The sequence below is a fragment of the Oncorhynchus gorbuscha genome, linkage group LG07 (genome assembly GCF_021184085.1).
Source record: "Oncorhynchus gorbuscha isolate QuinsamMale2020 ecotype Even-year linkage group LG07, OgorEven_v1.0, whole genome shotgun sequence".
In the NCBI taxonomy this organism is placed as follows: domain Eukaryota; kingdom Metazoa; phylum Chordata; class Actinopteri; order Salmoniformes; family Salmonidae; genus Oncorhynchus; species Oncorhynchus gorbuscha.
The window spans coordinates 34,376,442-34,389,998 of NC_060179.1; the positions used below are offsets into that span (position 1 = coordinate 34,376,442).

Consider the following 13,557-nt stretch of genomic DNA (forward strand, 5'->3'; position numbering starts at 1 on the left):
GGTTAAAATGACTAGCATTTTTAACAGCAGCATACCTCATCTTGAGGGAAGAAACGCCATCCCTTTATTGGTTATAAGAACATGTCTTATACAAGATTACCAAACTTTAATAGCCTATAGGCTAAGGCTGCCATAGGCTGTATAGGATCTAATTGTGGGTGTATGTGGGTGTATGTCATAACCTTTGTTAAAGGGCAAAAAGCATACCCCTTGTTGGCTCAAGCATCCAGAAAAGCAACAGCATCATTATCCTACTTTAGTTATTCGTTCACTATCTACCCACCAGAGGGTGCTATTCATGCACATACTCTATCTCCCTATGCAGTACCAATGTGCACCTTCCATTCATCTCCATTAAATACATATACTAAGTCACTCTTCCCCTTATTTGGCAATATTTTCATAACCCAGTCTGAGAGCCAGCACAGTCCTCCCTTAATAGACAGTGGGTTTCTGCTAGAGTGGGGCTACAGAGACACATGGGAGGGTTACACTGGGTCTTTAACAGCTGCAAGTACTGTCTCTTTAAGACAGTGTCCGACAATTTCACCAACTGTAGTTATTTTCAATCTTCAAACTCACAACAAATTGACAATTTCAAGGAAACATTTATTGAGTTTTGATTCACATACTATTCAGACCCGAAATGCTCGAAGACAATTGCAACATCTTACTTACTAAAGCAAACTACTTGGTTGGTTGTTGGTTGTGACATACTGCAATCTAGCATTACTGTGGTTCTGGCTGTAATACAAGAACAGCTTTCTATAGAGAGTTCAATTGGCTTTCTTTTGCTCACATATTTGTTCTGCTGTCAACGATTCATTTGATAATTTCTGAGTCAGTGAATCCCTTACAGGGATAAAATTTACAGTGTCTGATAATACTTAAACAATCACTATTAAAGTAAAAACACTGTCAGCTTCATTGCGGGATATATCTGTTTCCAGTGCTAACGCCTTAGCTTTAGCTCAGTGAGATAACATTGTCTTCAAAGATGGGGGCTTCAAGCTATTGGGCTTCAAGGTTCCATTCCCTGTTGGATACAGGATACAGTTAACATGTATCAAGATCAAAGTGTAATAAACAGCCTGCTCATGCTAATGTAATACATAAAGTAATTCACACACACACACACACACACACACACACACACACACACACACACACACACACACACACACACACACACACACACACACACACACACACACACACACACACACACACACACACACACACACACACACACACACACACGAGTTGTTCTCAGGGTCAGTGCCAATGTAATTTGAGTGGCATGAAGCACTTCTGCAGCTGACTTCCCAGCTAACTGGCCGGGCCTAGATCGTTTGTGACGCCAGCTGTGCATACCACGCCAAGCCCTTCCAACCACTACATCAGGTCAACGTACAGCCAATACCAATTCACTTCCTACCCATTCCCCATGGCCCTAACACTAAGATGTTAACAGATCTGAAGGATCTGTATACAGTAGGTGTAAGCAGTGTGGGGGAGCTTCCACCTTACAGACCTGTGAATGGTGTTAGGGCCAAGTACCCACTATTGGGCTGATATACTGAGAAAGCTTTTAAAATCAGATGGTGATCATGCTTCATCTTGTTCATATCACTGGGAAAGATTCACTTCCTGTTTGCTTTATTTCCCTAAAGCAGACAGCATGCACGGTGCTTTTAATGTGACATTTAGTCAAGTTGTCTTTAAAGGTATAAACCTTTTCACACATGGTATCTGTTTCTCACTTCAATGCTTCCAAAATGTATCACTAAGCTGACTCAGTTAGCCAGTAAGTGTATGGCAGAAGACTCATTGAGGCCATGAATAGCTCTAAATAGTTTGGTGCAGACTGGAGGTCCCCTATTGTTAGCTCCACAGTTCTAAATGGAGAAAGCCTTGCTCAGCAGCTGCTGTGAGTAACTAGGGGTAGGAGGGGGGGGGATTTGCCCCCACCATAGGAACGTTGAAGCCTGTCTGCTGTGGGACATGACTGAGGCGGATATGAACAAAGCACTTGGGGTTTACAATGACTGGTTCCCTTTATTTGTTCCCTAAATAGAACTGCTAGGAAATCAAGTTCTAACCACAATAGAGGGAGAACGATTCGCAAGCTATTGGAAGTGTACTTCTCTGTATTGTCCATTATCACAGTCATACCGTAGAGTGTCTGGAGCTATATCTACTAAGCATTTACACCAGTGTTGTTCTTTATTCATCCAGGAAGTCCCTTAAGGCTTGACACTTCCAATGGAACAAGTTATATTCTAAAAGGTATTCTAAAGGGTATAAAACACAAAAAGTTGAAGGTAAAATAAAGATGGGGGGGCAAAAAAGTATTTAGTCAGCCACCAATTGTGCAAGTGTTCCCACTTAAAAATATGTGAGAGGCCTGTAATTTTCATCATAGGTACACTTCAACTATGACAGACAAAATTAGAAGAAAAATAAATATCCAGAAAATCACATTGTAGGATTTTCTATGAATTTATTTGCAAATTATGGTGGAAAATAAGTATTTCATCAATACCAAAAGTTTCTCAATATTTTTCCCTAATTTTGTCTGTCATAGTTGAAGTGTACCTATGATGAAAATTACAGGCCTCTCTCATATTTTTAAGTGGGAAGACTTGCACAATTGGTGGCTGACTAAATATTTTTTTTTGCCCCACTGTATCCCTTCAGACCACTGCAATTTAGCTGGTACATAATTTAAATTGAATCGAAATATTAACTTCAAAAGATAGATTAACTACAAAGGTGACCGCCGGTTAACCCACCGTTGAATGTCAACTTAAATGGGAATGTATATTCTAGTAACTGTATTTCTATGATTTCAATAGGGTTCCTATGGAAGATTGACACTGTCGATTAAAACAACATTTTCTGATGTGGTGACCTCCAATAATCTTTGTGCTACCATGACACCCAACATGAAAACCCTCTGATGATGTAAAATAGGGTCTAAGCTACAACATAAGTGCATTTTGTTTGGTTGATAATTTAGGTTCAAATAAATTATTAAGTTGTTAGCAAACCTTTCTCGTAAGCTTTTAAATGATACGAGACTCAACCTTTAATCTATTTCAGAAATGAAGGAATGGATGTCTCTTGGTAGGGTGAGGTATGGAAAACTATCGAGCACCTCTATCCCCTAAATGTTTTGGCATTCCAGTCCAAAAAGTTACTTTCTGACCACTTCCACCAGTGTCAAATACGTATAGAATGTTTTGTTCAAATCAAAAGGGGTGCAGTCAAAAAGTGATCGAAATCAAATGGAACGACCCCATAGACAACATATCACACAATGGAAAACTGCACTAGACGAAAACTTAACATACAACACATTCAAAGCCTTTAAAAAGGCTTTATTTCCACTACTGCTTCCGAGACCTCTGGGCATAAAACAGTACAGATCAAACAAAACACATGTTAAAAACAATATATAATAATAATAAATAATAATAATAATATATATTTTTTTACAAACAGGCAACGTTATCCTTACTCATTGAGTTCTTCTTCCTCGTCGTCGAATGTCTCTTCCCCGTCATTAGCCGTGGCCTCCTGGTACTGCTGGTACTCAGACACCAGGTCGTTCATGTTGCTCTCGGCCTCTGTGAACTCCATCTCGTCCATGCCCTCCCCGGTGAACCAGTGCAAGAAGGCCTTGCGGCGGAACATGGCTGAGAACTGCTCCGAGAAGCGCTTGAACAGCTCTTGGATGGCTGTGCTGTTGCCGATGAATGTGGAGGCCATCTTAAGGCCGCGGGGCGCAATGTCACACACGGCCACCTTGACGTTGTTGGGGATCCACTCCACGAAGTAGCTGCTGTTCTTGTTCTGGATGGCCAGCATCTGCTCGTCCACCTCCTTCATGGACATGGGCCCTCGGAAAACAGTGGCCACCGTGAGGTAGCGGCCATGGCGCGGGTCGCAAGCTGCCATCATGTTGCGGGCGTCAAACATTTGCTGAGTGAGTTCGGGCACTGTCAGGGCGCGATACTGTTGGCTCCCCCGGGCGGTTAGTGGTGCAAAGCCAGGCATGAAGAAATGTAGGCGGGGAAAGGGCACCATGTTGACGGCCAGTTTGCGAAGGTCGGCGTTGAGCTGGCCAGGGAAGCGCAGTGAGGTGGTCACACCGCTCATGGTGGCCGACACCAGGTGGTTGAGGTCCCCGTAAGTGGGTGTGGTCAGTTTTAGGGTACGGAAGCAGATGTCGTAGAGCGCCTCGTTGTCAATGCAGTATGTCTCATCCGTGTTCTCCACCAGCTGGTGCACAGAGAGCGTGGCGTTGTACGGTTCGACCACCGTATCAGACACCTTGGGTGAGGGCATGACGCTGAACGTGTTCATGATGCGGTCGGGGTACTCCTCACGGATCTTGCTGATGAGCAGGGTGCCCATGCCTGAGCCCGTGCCCCCGCCCAGGGAGTGGGTGAGCTGGAAGCCCTGGAGACAGTCACAGTGCTCACACTCCTTCCTCACCACATCCAGCACAGAGTCTACCAGCTCTGCTCCCTCAGTGTAGTGGCCCTTGGCCCAGTTGTTCCCCGCACCCGTCTGCCCTGCAAGGACAGCAAAAAGGGATGAAAATGTTCAGTTAAATCCTACACCCCATTCCTTAGGCAAGAATGTAGGTTGAGTCTGGCATTTGTACAAGCTTCATATTCTGTCAAATAGTTTTCCATTGTCTCCCCGTAGCTGCTAATGATCATTCAGATCCAGATTAAAAGTTTTTCAAAAACTGGGCCCAGTAGACCTCACGTGACCGCCGCAAAACCTCATGCTGTGTCTCCTTGATATTGAAGAAACAATGAAAATACTTAATGGTACACATACCTAAAAACAGCGATTTTGAATCAGTAGGGGGAAAAAATGTGTTTGCTACATAGAGACAAAATAAGCCATATAATAGGATATTATAAATGCTCTAAGAGGCATATAATACCTAATAACAATGGATTATTTAGCTGTTGACTTTAAGTAAAGTGTTACAGTGTCCACTTACCGAAGATAAAGTTGTCAGGTCTGAATAGCTGTCCAAAAGACCCCGACCGGACACTGTCCATGGTCCCCGGTTCCAGGTCCACAAGGATTGCTCTGGGGACATACTTGTGTGCTAGAAAAAAGACAACCAAACACCTATACAGATTGGAATACATTTCAAATGTATCTGAATGCATGGTATTCTACTGTAGTCTGTTTCACAAGCAAGACTTCATCAGGTATGCCTATAACTTATTACCTAAAACACATTCCTTATTTTAGGCCTCAAGGAATTGCCAACAACCTGATAACATTTCCCTTTTCAATGCGGCCTGCCATCTTTCCCTCACAACTGAATATTTCAGTCCTAACTAACACTAACTTTAAAGGCTGAATGAATACAAAATATGTACATAGATGCGTCAGAAATAATGTATTCACATCATGCTATATAAAACAGCCTGTAAGCAACATTTAAAAAAGCATTGGATGCATCTCAATCCACCGCATCCGCATCTGCGGTGAAAGGAAGTAGTGCTAGAGAGGTGTTTGTCAGGCTATCGGACGTCCCAAAAATCGGACTTCTCACGAAAACGTCTGTAGCGTCCGAACGGTTTTGCTCCATGACCCCCACAGGCGTCAGTTGACTCGTCTGACGTCGGTACCGTCGATGTGCCAACTTCTGTTTGTAACGTCCGAAAAGTTTGGGCTACACACTAATCTCCCCTAATGTCAAAGGGAGATTCTCACAAACACGATGGTGTTCCCAGTTTCGCTTTACGACCCCCATAAGTGTCACGTGAGTTGTCGAAAGGTCCAAAAAAAATTATGGAAGAATGAAAGTCGTTTTGTGCCTACCCAAAAAATGGGTTAAATAAATATCCCAGCAAAAAAAGAAACTCACTTTCATACTGTGTTAATTTTCAGCAAACTTAACATGTGTAAATATTTGTATGAACATAAGATTCAACAACTGAGATGTAAACTGGACAAGTTCCACTGACATGTGACTAACATAAATTGAATAATGTGTCCATGAACAAAGGGGAGGGTTCAAAATAACAGTTTGTATCTGGTGTGGTCACCCGCTGATTAAGTACTGCAGTGCATCTCCTCCTCATGGACTGTACCAGATTTGCCAGTTCTTGCTGTGAGATGTTACCCCACTCTTCCACCAAGTCACCTGCAAGTTCCCGGACATTTTGGGGGAGGTAATGTCCCTAGCCCTCACCCTCCGATCAAACAGGTCTCAGACGTGTTCAATGGGGTTGAGATCCGGGCTCTTCGCTGGCCATGCAGAACACAGACATTCCTGTCTTGCAGGAAATCACACACAGAACGAGCAGTATGGCTGGTGGCATTGTCATGCTGGAGGGTAATGTCAGGATGAGCCTGGAGGACGGGTACCACATGAGGGAGGAGGATGTCTTCGATGTAACGCAAAGGGTTGAGATTGCCTGCAATGACAACAAGCTCAGTTCGATGATGCTGTGACACACAGCCCCAGACCATGACGGACCCTCCACCTCCAAATCGATCCCACTCCAGAGTACAGGCCTCGGTGTAACGCTCATTCCTTCGATGATAAATGCGAATCCGATCATCACCCCTGGTGAGACAAAACTGCGACTCGTCAGTGAAGAGCACTTTTTTGCCAGTCCTGTCTGGTCCAGCGACGGTGGGTTTGTGCCCATAGGCGACGTTGTTGCAGGTGATGTCTGGTGAAGATCTGCCTTACAACAGGCCTACAAGCTCCCAGTCCAGCCTCTCTCTGCCTATTGTGGACAGCGTGGGTACTGATTAAGGGATTGTGCGTTCCTGGTGTAACTCGGGCAGTTGTTGTTGCCATCCTGTACCTGTGCCGCAGGTGTGATATTCGGATGTACCGATCCTGTGCAGGTGTTGTTACACGTGGTCTGCCACTGCGAGGATGATCAGCTGTCCGTCCTGTCTCCCTATAGCGCTGTCTTAGGCATCTCACAATACGGACATTACAATTTATTTCCCTGGCCATATCTGCAGTCTTCATGCCTCCTTGCAGCATGCCTAAGGCACGTTCACACAGATGAGCAGGGACCCTGGGCATCTTTCTTTTGGTGTTTTTCAGAGTCAGTAGAAAGGCCTCTTTTAGTGTCCTAAGTTTTCATAACCGTGACCTTAATAGCCTACTGTCTGTAAGCTGTTAGTGTCTTAACGACTGCTCCACAGCTGCATGTTCATTAATTGTTTATGGTTCAGCATGGGAAACCGTGTTTAAACCATTTACAATGAAGATCTGTGAAGTAATTTGGATTTTCACGAATTATCTTTGAAAGACAGGATCCTGAAAAATGGACGTTTCTTTTTTTGCTGAGTTTATATATAAAGACATACATACATACACAGTTGAAGTCGGAAGTTTACATACAACCACTCCATAAATGTCTTGTTAACAAACTATAGTTTTGGAAAGTAGGTTAGGACATCTACTTTGTGCATGACACAAGTAATTTTTCCAACAATTGTTTACAGACAGGTTATTTCACTTATAACTCACTGTATCACAATTCCAGTGGGTCAGAAGTTTACATACACTAAGTTGACTGTGCCTTTAAATAGCTTGAAAAATTCCAGAAAATTATGTCATGGCTTTAGAAGCTTCCGATGACTCAATTTAGTCAATTGGAGGTGTACCTGTGGCTGTATTTCAAGGCCTACCTTCAAACCCAGTGCCTCTTTGCTTGACATCATGGGAAAATCAAAAGAAATCAGCCAAGACCTTAGGAAAAAAATTGTAGACCTCCACAAGTCTGGATCATCCTTGGGAGCAATTTCCACACACCTGAAGGTACCAAGTTCATCTGTACAACCAATAGCACCCAAGTATAAACACCATGGGATCACACAGCTGTCATACCACTCAGGAAGGAGACGCGTTCTGTCTCCTAGAGATGAACATACTTTGGTGCGAAAAGTGCAAATCAATCTCAGAACAAGAGTAAAGGACCTTGTAAAGATGGAGGAAACAGGTACAAAAGTATCTATATCCACAGTAAAATGAGTCCTATATCGACATAACCTGAAAGGCCGCTCAGCAATTAAGAAGCATCTGCTCCAAAACCACCATAAAAAACGCCAGACTACCATTTGCAACTGCACATGGGGACAAATATTGTACTTTTTGGAGAAATATCCTCTGGTCCGATTAAATAAAATAGAACTGTTTGACCATAATGACCATCGTTATGTTTGGAGGAATAAGGGGGAGGCTTGGAAGCTGAAGAACACTATCCCAACCATGAAGCACATGGGTGGCAGCATCATGTTGTGGGGGTGCTTTGCTGCAGGAGGGACTGGTGCACTTCACAAAATAGATGTCACCATGAGGCAGGAAAAATATGTGGATATATTTAAGCAACATCTCAAGACATCAGTCAGGAAGTTAAAGCTTGGTCGCAAATGGGTCTTCCAAATGGACAATGACCCCAAGCATACTTCCAAAGTTGTGGCAAAATGGCTTAAGGTCAACAAAGTCAAGGTATTGGAGTGGCCATCAAAGTCCTGACATCAATCCTATAGAAAAAAATGTGTGTGAGCAAGAAGGCCTACAAACCTGACTCAGTTACACCAGCCCTGTCTGGAGGAATGGGACAAAATCCACCCAACTTACTGTGGGAAGCTTGTGGAAGGCTAACCGAAATGTTTGACCCAGGGGAAACATTTATTTAATCAATTATAGAATAAGAGTGTAATGTAAGAAAATATGGAAAAGTCAAGGGTTCTGAACACTTTTGAATGCACAGTATATTTCCGAGCTTTCGTATATCTCCTAGATATCGGACAGACACTTCAAGAGCTTGTTTCTTATGATTTTTGTTTTTGCCATTCATGAATAGGTTATTCAATGCATTTCTCTGAGCTATAGTAGTAAAAGGCTAAATTCAATATTATATCAAATCATTTGTTCATATATATTTTTTGGTACCTAAAGGAGTCCTTAATTCAATAGCTAAATGATCCATAGTATGACCATCTTAAAATAATTCCATTGTTAGAATCCCCCCCATTGTCGTGCTATTCCTCCGCGTCATCCTTAAGTTTCAGCGTGATAATGCACGGCCCCATGTTTCAAGGATCTGTACACAATTCCTGGAAGCTGAAAATGTCCCAGTTCTTCCATGGCCTGCATTCTCACCCATTGAGCATGTTTGAGATGCTCTGGATCGACGTGTACGACAGAGTGTTCCAGTTCCCGCCAATATCCAGAAACTTCGCACTGCCATTGAAGAGGAGTGGGACAACGTTCCACAGGCCACAATCAACAGCCTAATCAACTCTATGCGAAAGAGATTATGTGGACTGGTTTTCCTATCCACAGCCCTACCTTTTTGGTTAAAGGTATCTTTGACCAGATGCATATCTGTATTCCCAGTCATGTGAAATACATAGATTTACTAATTTCATTATATGAACTGTAACTCATAGCATTTTTGAAATTGTTCCATGTTGCGTTTATTTTAGTTTAGTTTAATTGGAGTGTTCCGGATTTACATTTACTGTTACGTCTACCACTGAGTTCAGGTTGCAGCAAAAGGTGGCAAAAGGGTTATGGCAATTTATCAAAGCACCAGAAGTAAGGACCCTGTAGCAGGCCATGAGTGCGCTTATGTTAAATGCTCTATGCCTTTAACAATTGGGAACAACTTGGAAGCATGATGACTCATTCTACCACAGAAACACTTACCGGACGCCTCGTTGTAGTACACATTAATCCTGTCGATTTGAAGCGATGAGTCACCCACATAGTTTCCTGCCGGATCGATGCCGTGTTCATCGCTGATAACTTCCCAAAACTGTCGAGTTATCAACGTGAGGGAAAAAAGGTTACAGTTAAATATACTTAAGTTATCAAGGCATCATGAAAAAAAGATTGGACATTGTGCATCCTTCGGTCTTATTTGATGACTGAAGCACACTCAGCTGCTGAAATGGATAAGACTCACACAGCGCGAATTTCATGGCACTCCATGGCTGAACGCTAGGGACCGTTATGAAGTTTATTATAGGCTACATAGATTTGTAATTAAGCGATGGCAATTTACATTTTCAAAGGGCAAAGTCGCAGCGTATGACCCAAAGCATGGGGTCATATGCTATACAACACTGGCCTACAATTAGCCTATAATTTGTCACATCAGCTTCTAAAAATTTGGGCTAATGCCACACGGTATTTTCGGAGTTAAAAGACATTCCGATCATTCGTCATCCGTTGTCATTCATCTGCTAACGGATGATTCCCATTGAAAAAAACTTTGGCGGCAGTAACAAAAATTATTGGACAAAATCCGTGTGCGATGGCATAATAAAGTTAAGAAATTGTTTTTCTTCACAAAACATGCAAGGTGTTAATTCAAATGAAAAAGTAATTCAGTTCAATGGTCTCTACTTGCCTTGGTGCCAATCTGATTCCCACATTGTCCGGCTTGTATGTGAACTATTTCTCTCATTCTGTCTGTGTGCAAGGGTGTCTTGGCGGCTGGAGTGTGTATGCAGCCTGGTAAACTCAAATGATTAGCAGGCGCTCTAAATTCCTGTTCACCTCTGCCGAACTTCCACGCCCAGTAGGGCTGGACAAGTGAATGACACCCTAGCTGTGCAATAAAATAGTGAACCGTTATTTCCATCACATCTCCGTTCTCACAAGAGAAGTATATTATCAGGCTTAGTTTGTTGAAATAATGTATCAATTCAATTGTGACTTACGATGAAAATGTAGGCTACTAAATCATTGTGGAATAATTAGAGTAGCCGAGGCTGTATTTGCTTTAGGTCTTGCACCATTTCAAGTGTTAAAGTTAGAAGTTGAGCTCACTACACTCATTCATTATGAGTGTAGTTCACTTGGGTACAAAAATATCAAAATACACATAATATACCTTCAGGAGGTATACATATGATCTAACATGGTACTGTTTGGTACATTGTAGGGTACATTTTTGTACCCAATATTTTGAATATAAAAAAAGGTATAATTATTGGGGGCATGGTTTTGTTATTTTTGGCCACCCGTGAGTTGAAGTGTTGTACCAGTTTAAGTGGTATACTGTTATATTGAGAGTTTGAGCATGTCTGCTGACAGTTTAAATCTTTATATAGACTTATGTAATTTTGTAGCAAGCTTAACCCAACACTGAGCAACTTAGTCAAGTACAGACCTCTTGGTGTAATGGTTAAGGTGTTGACTTGACCCAGGTTTGAATCCCGGTTGGGGCTACCCTCTGAATCTGCTACATTGATGTCAGAAGTGGGATGGTGAAGTGTAAGGGTCTTAAGTTAATATTTGCCACTTAAAAAGGTACAATGGACGTACCTTACATGGTGTGACAAGAAACCCATCACACAAAGGCAGTACATGTTGCACATGTGAAGCGTTTCAGGATACTAGATGTGTCGCAAGTCACATCTCTGGAACTTTCCTGTTTCCTTAATAACAAACTTGGATGCCATATGTAAATACGAATAAAATTGTTAAATTACGAGCCTTGTTGGTTAAGCCACAGAAGAAGGTAGCTACTGTCCCACTAGCCATGATTGGCTGAGATGAGTGGGCTGGAAATGTCGAGAGAGGAGTTCAGATTGGTCTGCCAAATAGAAGGCTTCTGTCTATTTGAGCTGGTCAGTCTGCGTTGGTAATCCTGTCGAACGCAGCTTTTTTTGATGTATCGTGTAGTGGAGCTGCATAAGTGTTGCTCTCCACTTTCTGGATAATCAAGTTCTGAAATCAGTGGAATTAGAGTATGATAGCTAAAGAGAAGAAAAAGAAAATGGTTATCCGGACTATTTGCATTGTGTGCCACCTCAATAAGCCTGATTAACAGGTGTCTGTCCATATAGCCTTGCTACTCTTTATCAAATGTCTTTACGGTTTTATTTCCTTACTTACCTACACACACTTTTTCCCCTGCACCATTGGTTTGAGCCTGTAAGTAAGCATTTCACTCAACTGTTGTATACGGCGCACGTGACAAACTGATTTGAAAACACCAGTCTATGGATTACATCTTCAAACTAAGGGCATCTGTGACAGGGAAACGCATCCATCATGCATGTTGTTGTATACAGGTAAGATAGTAGAGCTAGCTACATTTTCAGATAATACACATTCTAATTGACAGAAAGTGGTTTCATTTCAAGCTAAAGTATACTGTTAGCTGGCTGGCTCCCTAGCTAACGTCACGTGTATGACATTATTCGTATCCCAGAGCCATTTGCTTTGCTAGTTAGAGCCTAGCAAGCTAACATTGAACCTGGTTGGTATGCTCCCAGCAGATTCATGCAGGGTAGTAGTGCCAAATCAGGTCGTTATGTTCATTGTTGTTCAACTTTAGCTGGCCAGCCCGTTAGCTAACAATACGTGTGTGATCTTACACATTGTTTACCTAGCTAGCTACTGGTCTTAAGCTAAAGTGTAAAACACCCGTTGAATATGGCCTGTGTCAGTAAACGTCAACAAAAAAAATCATAATGAAATTGCCAGCAGAGATGGTAGGCTATTTGTTATCCAGAGTTAAACAAATCACACCAAGTGTGCGCTCTGAACGCGCAGAGAGCGGAATTAGATGGGGCTAAAGCTTAAGAGGGTGTGAACAATGCCATAATGGGTGTAGATATAGCTCTTCTCTAGATACCAAAAGGCCAATGTCTCAATGAGTTTACAAGTTTATCAACTTTCAAAGCAGAGTTACATTCCCACTGTTCCTCAAATGCAGTCAATGATACACATTTTTATAGCCCTGAATAAAACTTTTATCCAAATGTTATATAAAACAAAAACACATTTTCAAATTTTGCAACATACTGTAACACTCAATCCAGGTGGGGAGTCACACACACACACCAGACTGAAACAGGGGGACTAGTTGGATTGTATTCATAGGACTCAACAAGCTTTTCTTTGACAGGTATTTGTAGTCTGTCCATTTTATGCCATTTGGTACGGTGTCCCCTTATGAACACAACCCAGAATGTAGCCTACTACCCTTAATTCCCCTGACTGCTGACCATGAATAGATGACATTACTGCAAGTGTCAAGACTAAAATGATCAAATTACCCAATTGAGGATATCAGAAGTGTGGCTTTCACACTGCTAACTTTTGACTGCCCATTTAGGAACTAAGGCCCTTGGTTCAGGAGGGTGCAACAATATACAGATAGAATTGTACCATGTAGAAAAAACAGGATTGATCAGTCGTTTATTGGGAAGTGTCCACGAGTAGTCTGATTGCACTCAGATTCTAAATGCCTGTTCACAGAAATGTGTCTATTGCTCTGGTGAAGGATATGTAAAAGTCACTGTGGTTACCCAGCAGAATTAGTGATAATGTACTGTACCATTTCTGACCCCCCATTACTAGCACACAGCTCAAATTGGATTTAAATAGCTTATGGCCGACAAAGGAAATCATGGCAGTCTGCAAAATGACTGCAGCTAGGCTCTGACTGAAGCGTAGGGGCCCCGATGTCCATGTATTTGACATCACCCACAGAAAATATACAATCATTGACAAACTAA

General features: G+C 42.2%; 1 protein-coding gene across 1 annotated transcript; it reads right to left on the minus strand.

Moving 5' to 3' along the window:
* Nucleotides 1–588: 588 nt before the first annotated feature.
* Nucleotides 589–10,582, minus strand: tubb6 (tubulin, beta 6 class V). Its single transcript, XM_046356273.1, has 5 exons — nt 10,434–10,582; nt 9,728–9,836; nt 5,027–5,137; nt 3,524–4,583; nt 589–1,036 (listed from the first exon to the last, which is right to left on the minus strand). Exons 1-5 carry the CDS (start codon nt 10,488–10,490, stop codon nt 1,012–1,014), a joined length of 1,362 nt encoding a protein of 453 aa, XP_046212229.1. The 5' UTR covers nt 10,491–10,582; the 3' UTR covers nt 589–1,011.
* Nucleotides 10,583–13,557: the final 2,975 nt, after the last annotated feature.

What these genes read in the sequence shown, in the direction of transcription:
- tubb6 (XM_046356273.1), bottom strand. Translation starts at nt 10,490, where the DNA reads ATGAGAGAAATAGTTCACATACAAGCCGGACAATGTGGGAATCAGATT. An exon ending in GTACTACAACGAGGCGTCCG is followed by an intron (nt 5,138 to 9,727) that starts GTAAGTGTTTCT and finishes TCTTTTTTCTAG; the next exon opens with CACACAAGTATGTCCCCAGA. An exon ending in GAGGAAGAAGAACTCAATGA is followed by an intron (nt 1,037 to 3,523) that starts GTAAGGATAACG and finishes TGTATCCAACAG; the next exon opens with GGAATGGAACCTTGAAGCCC.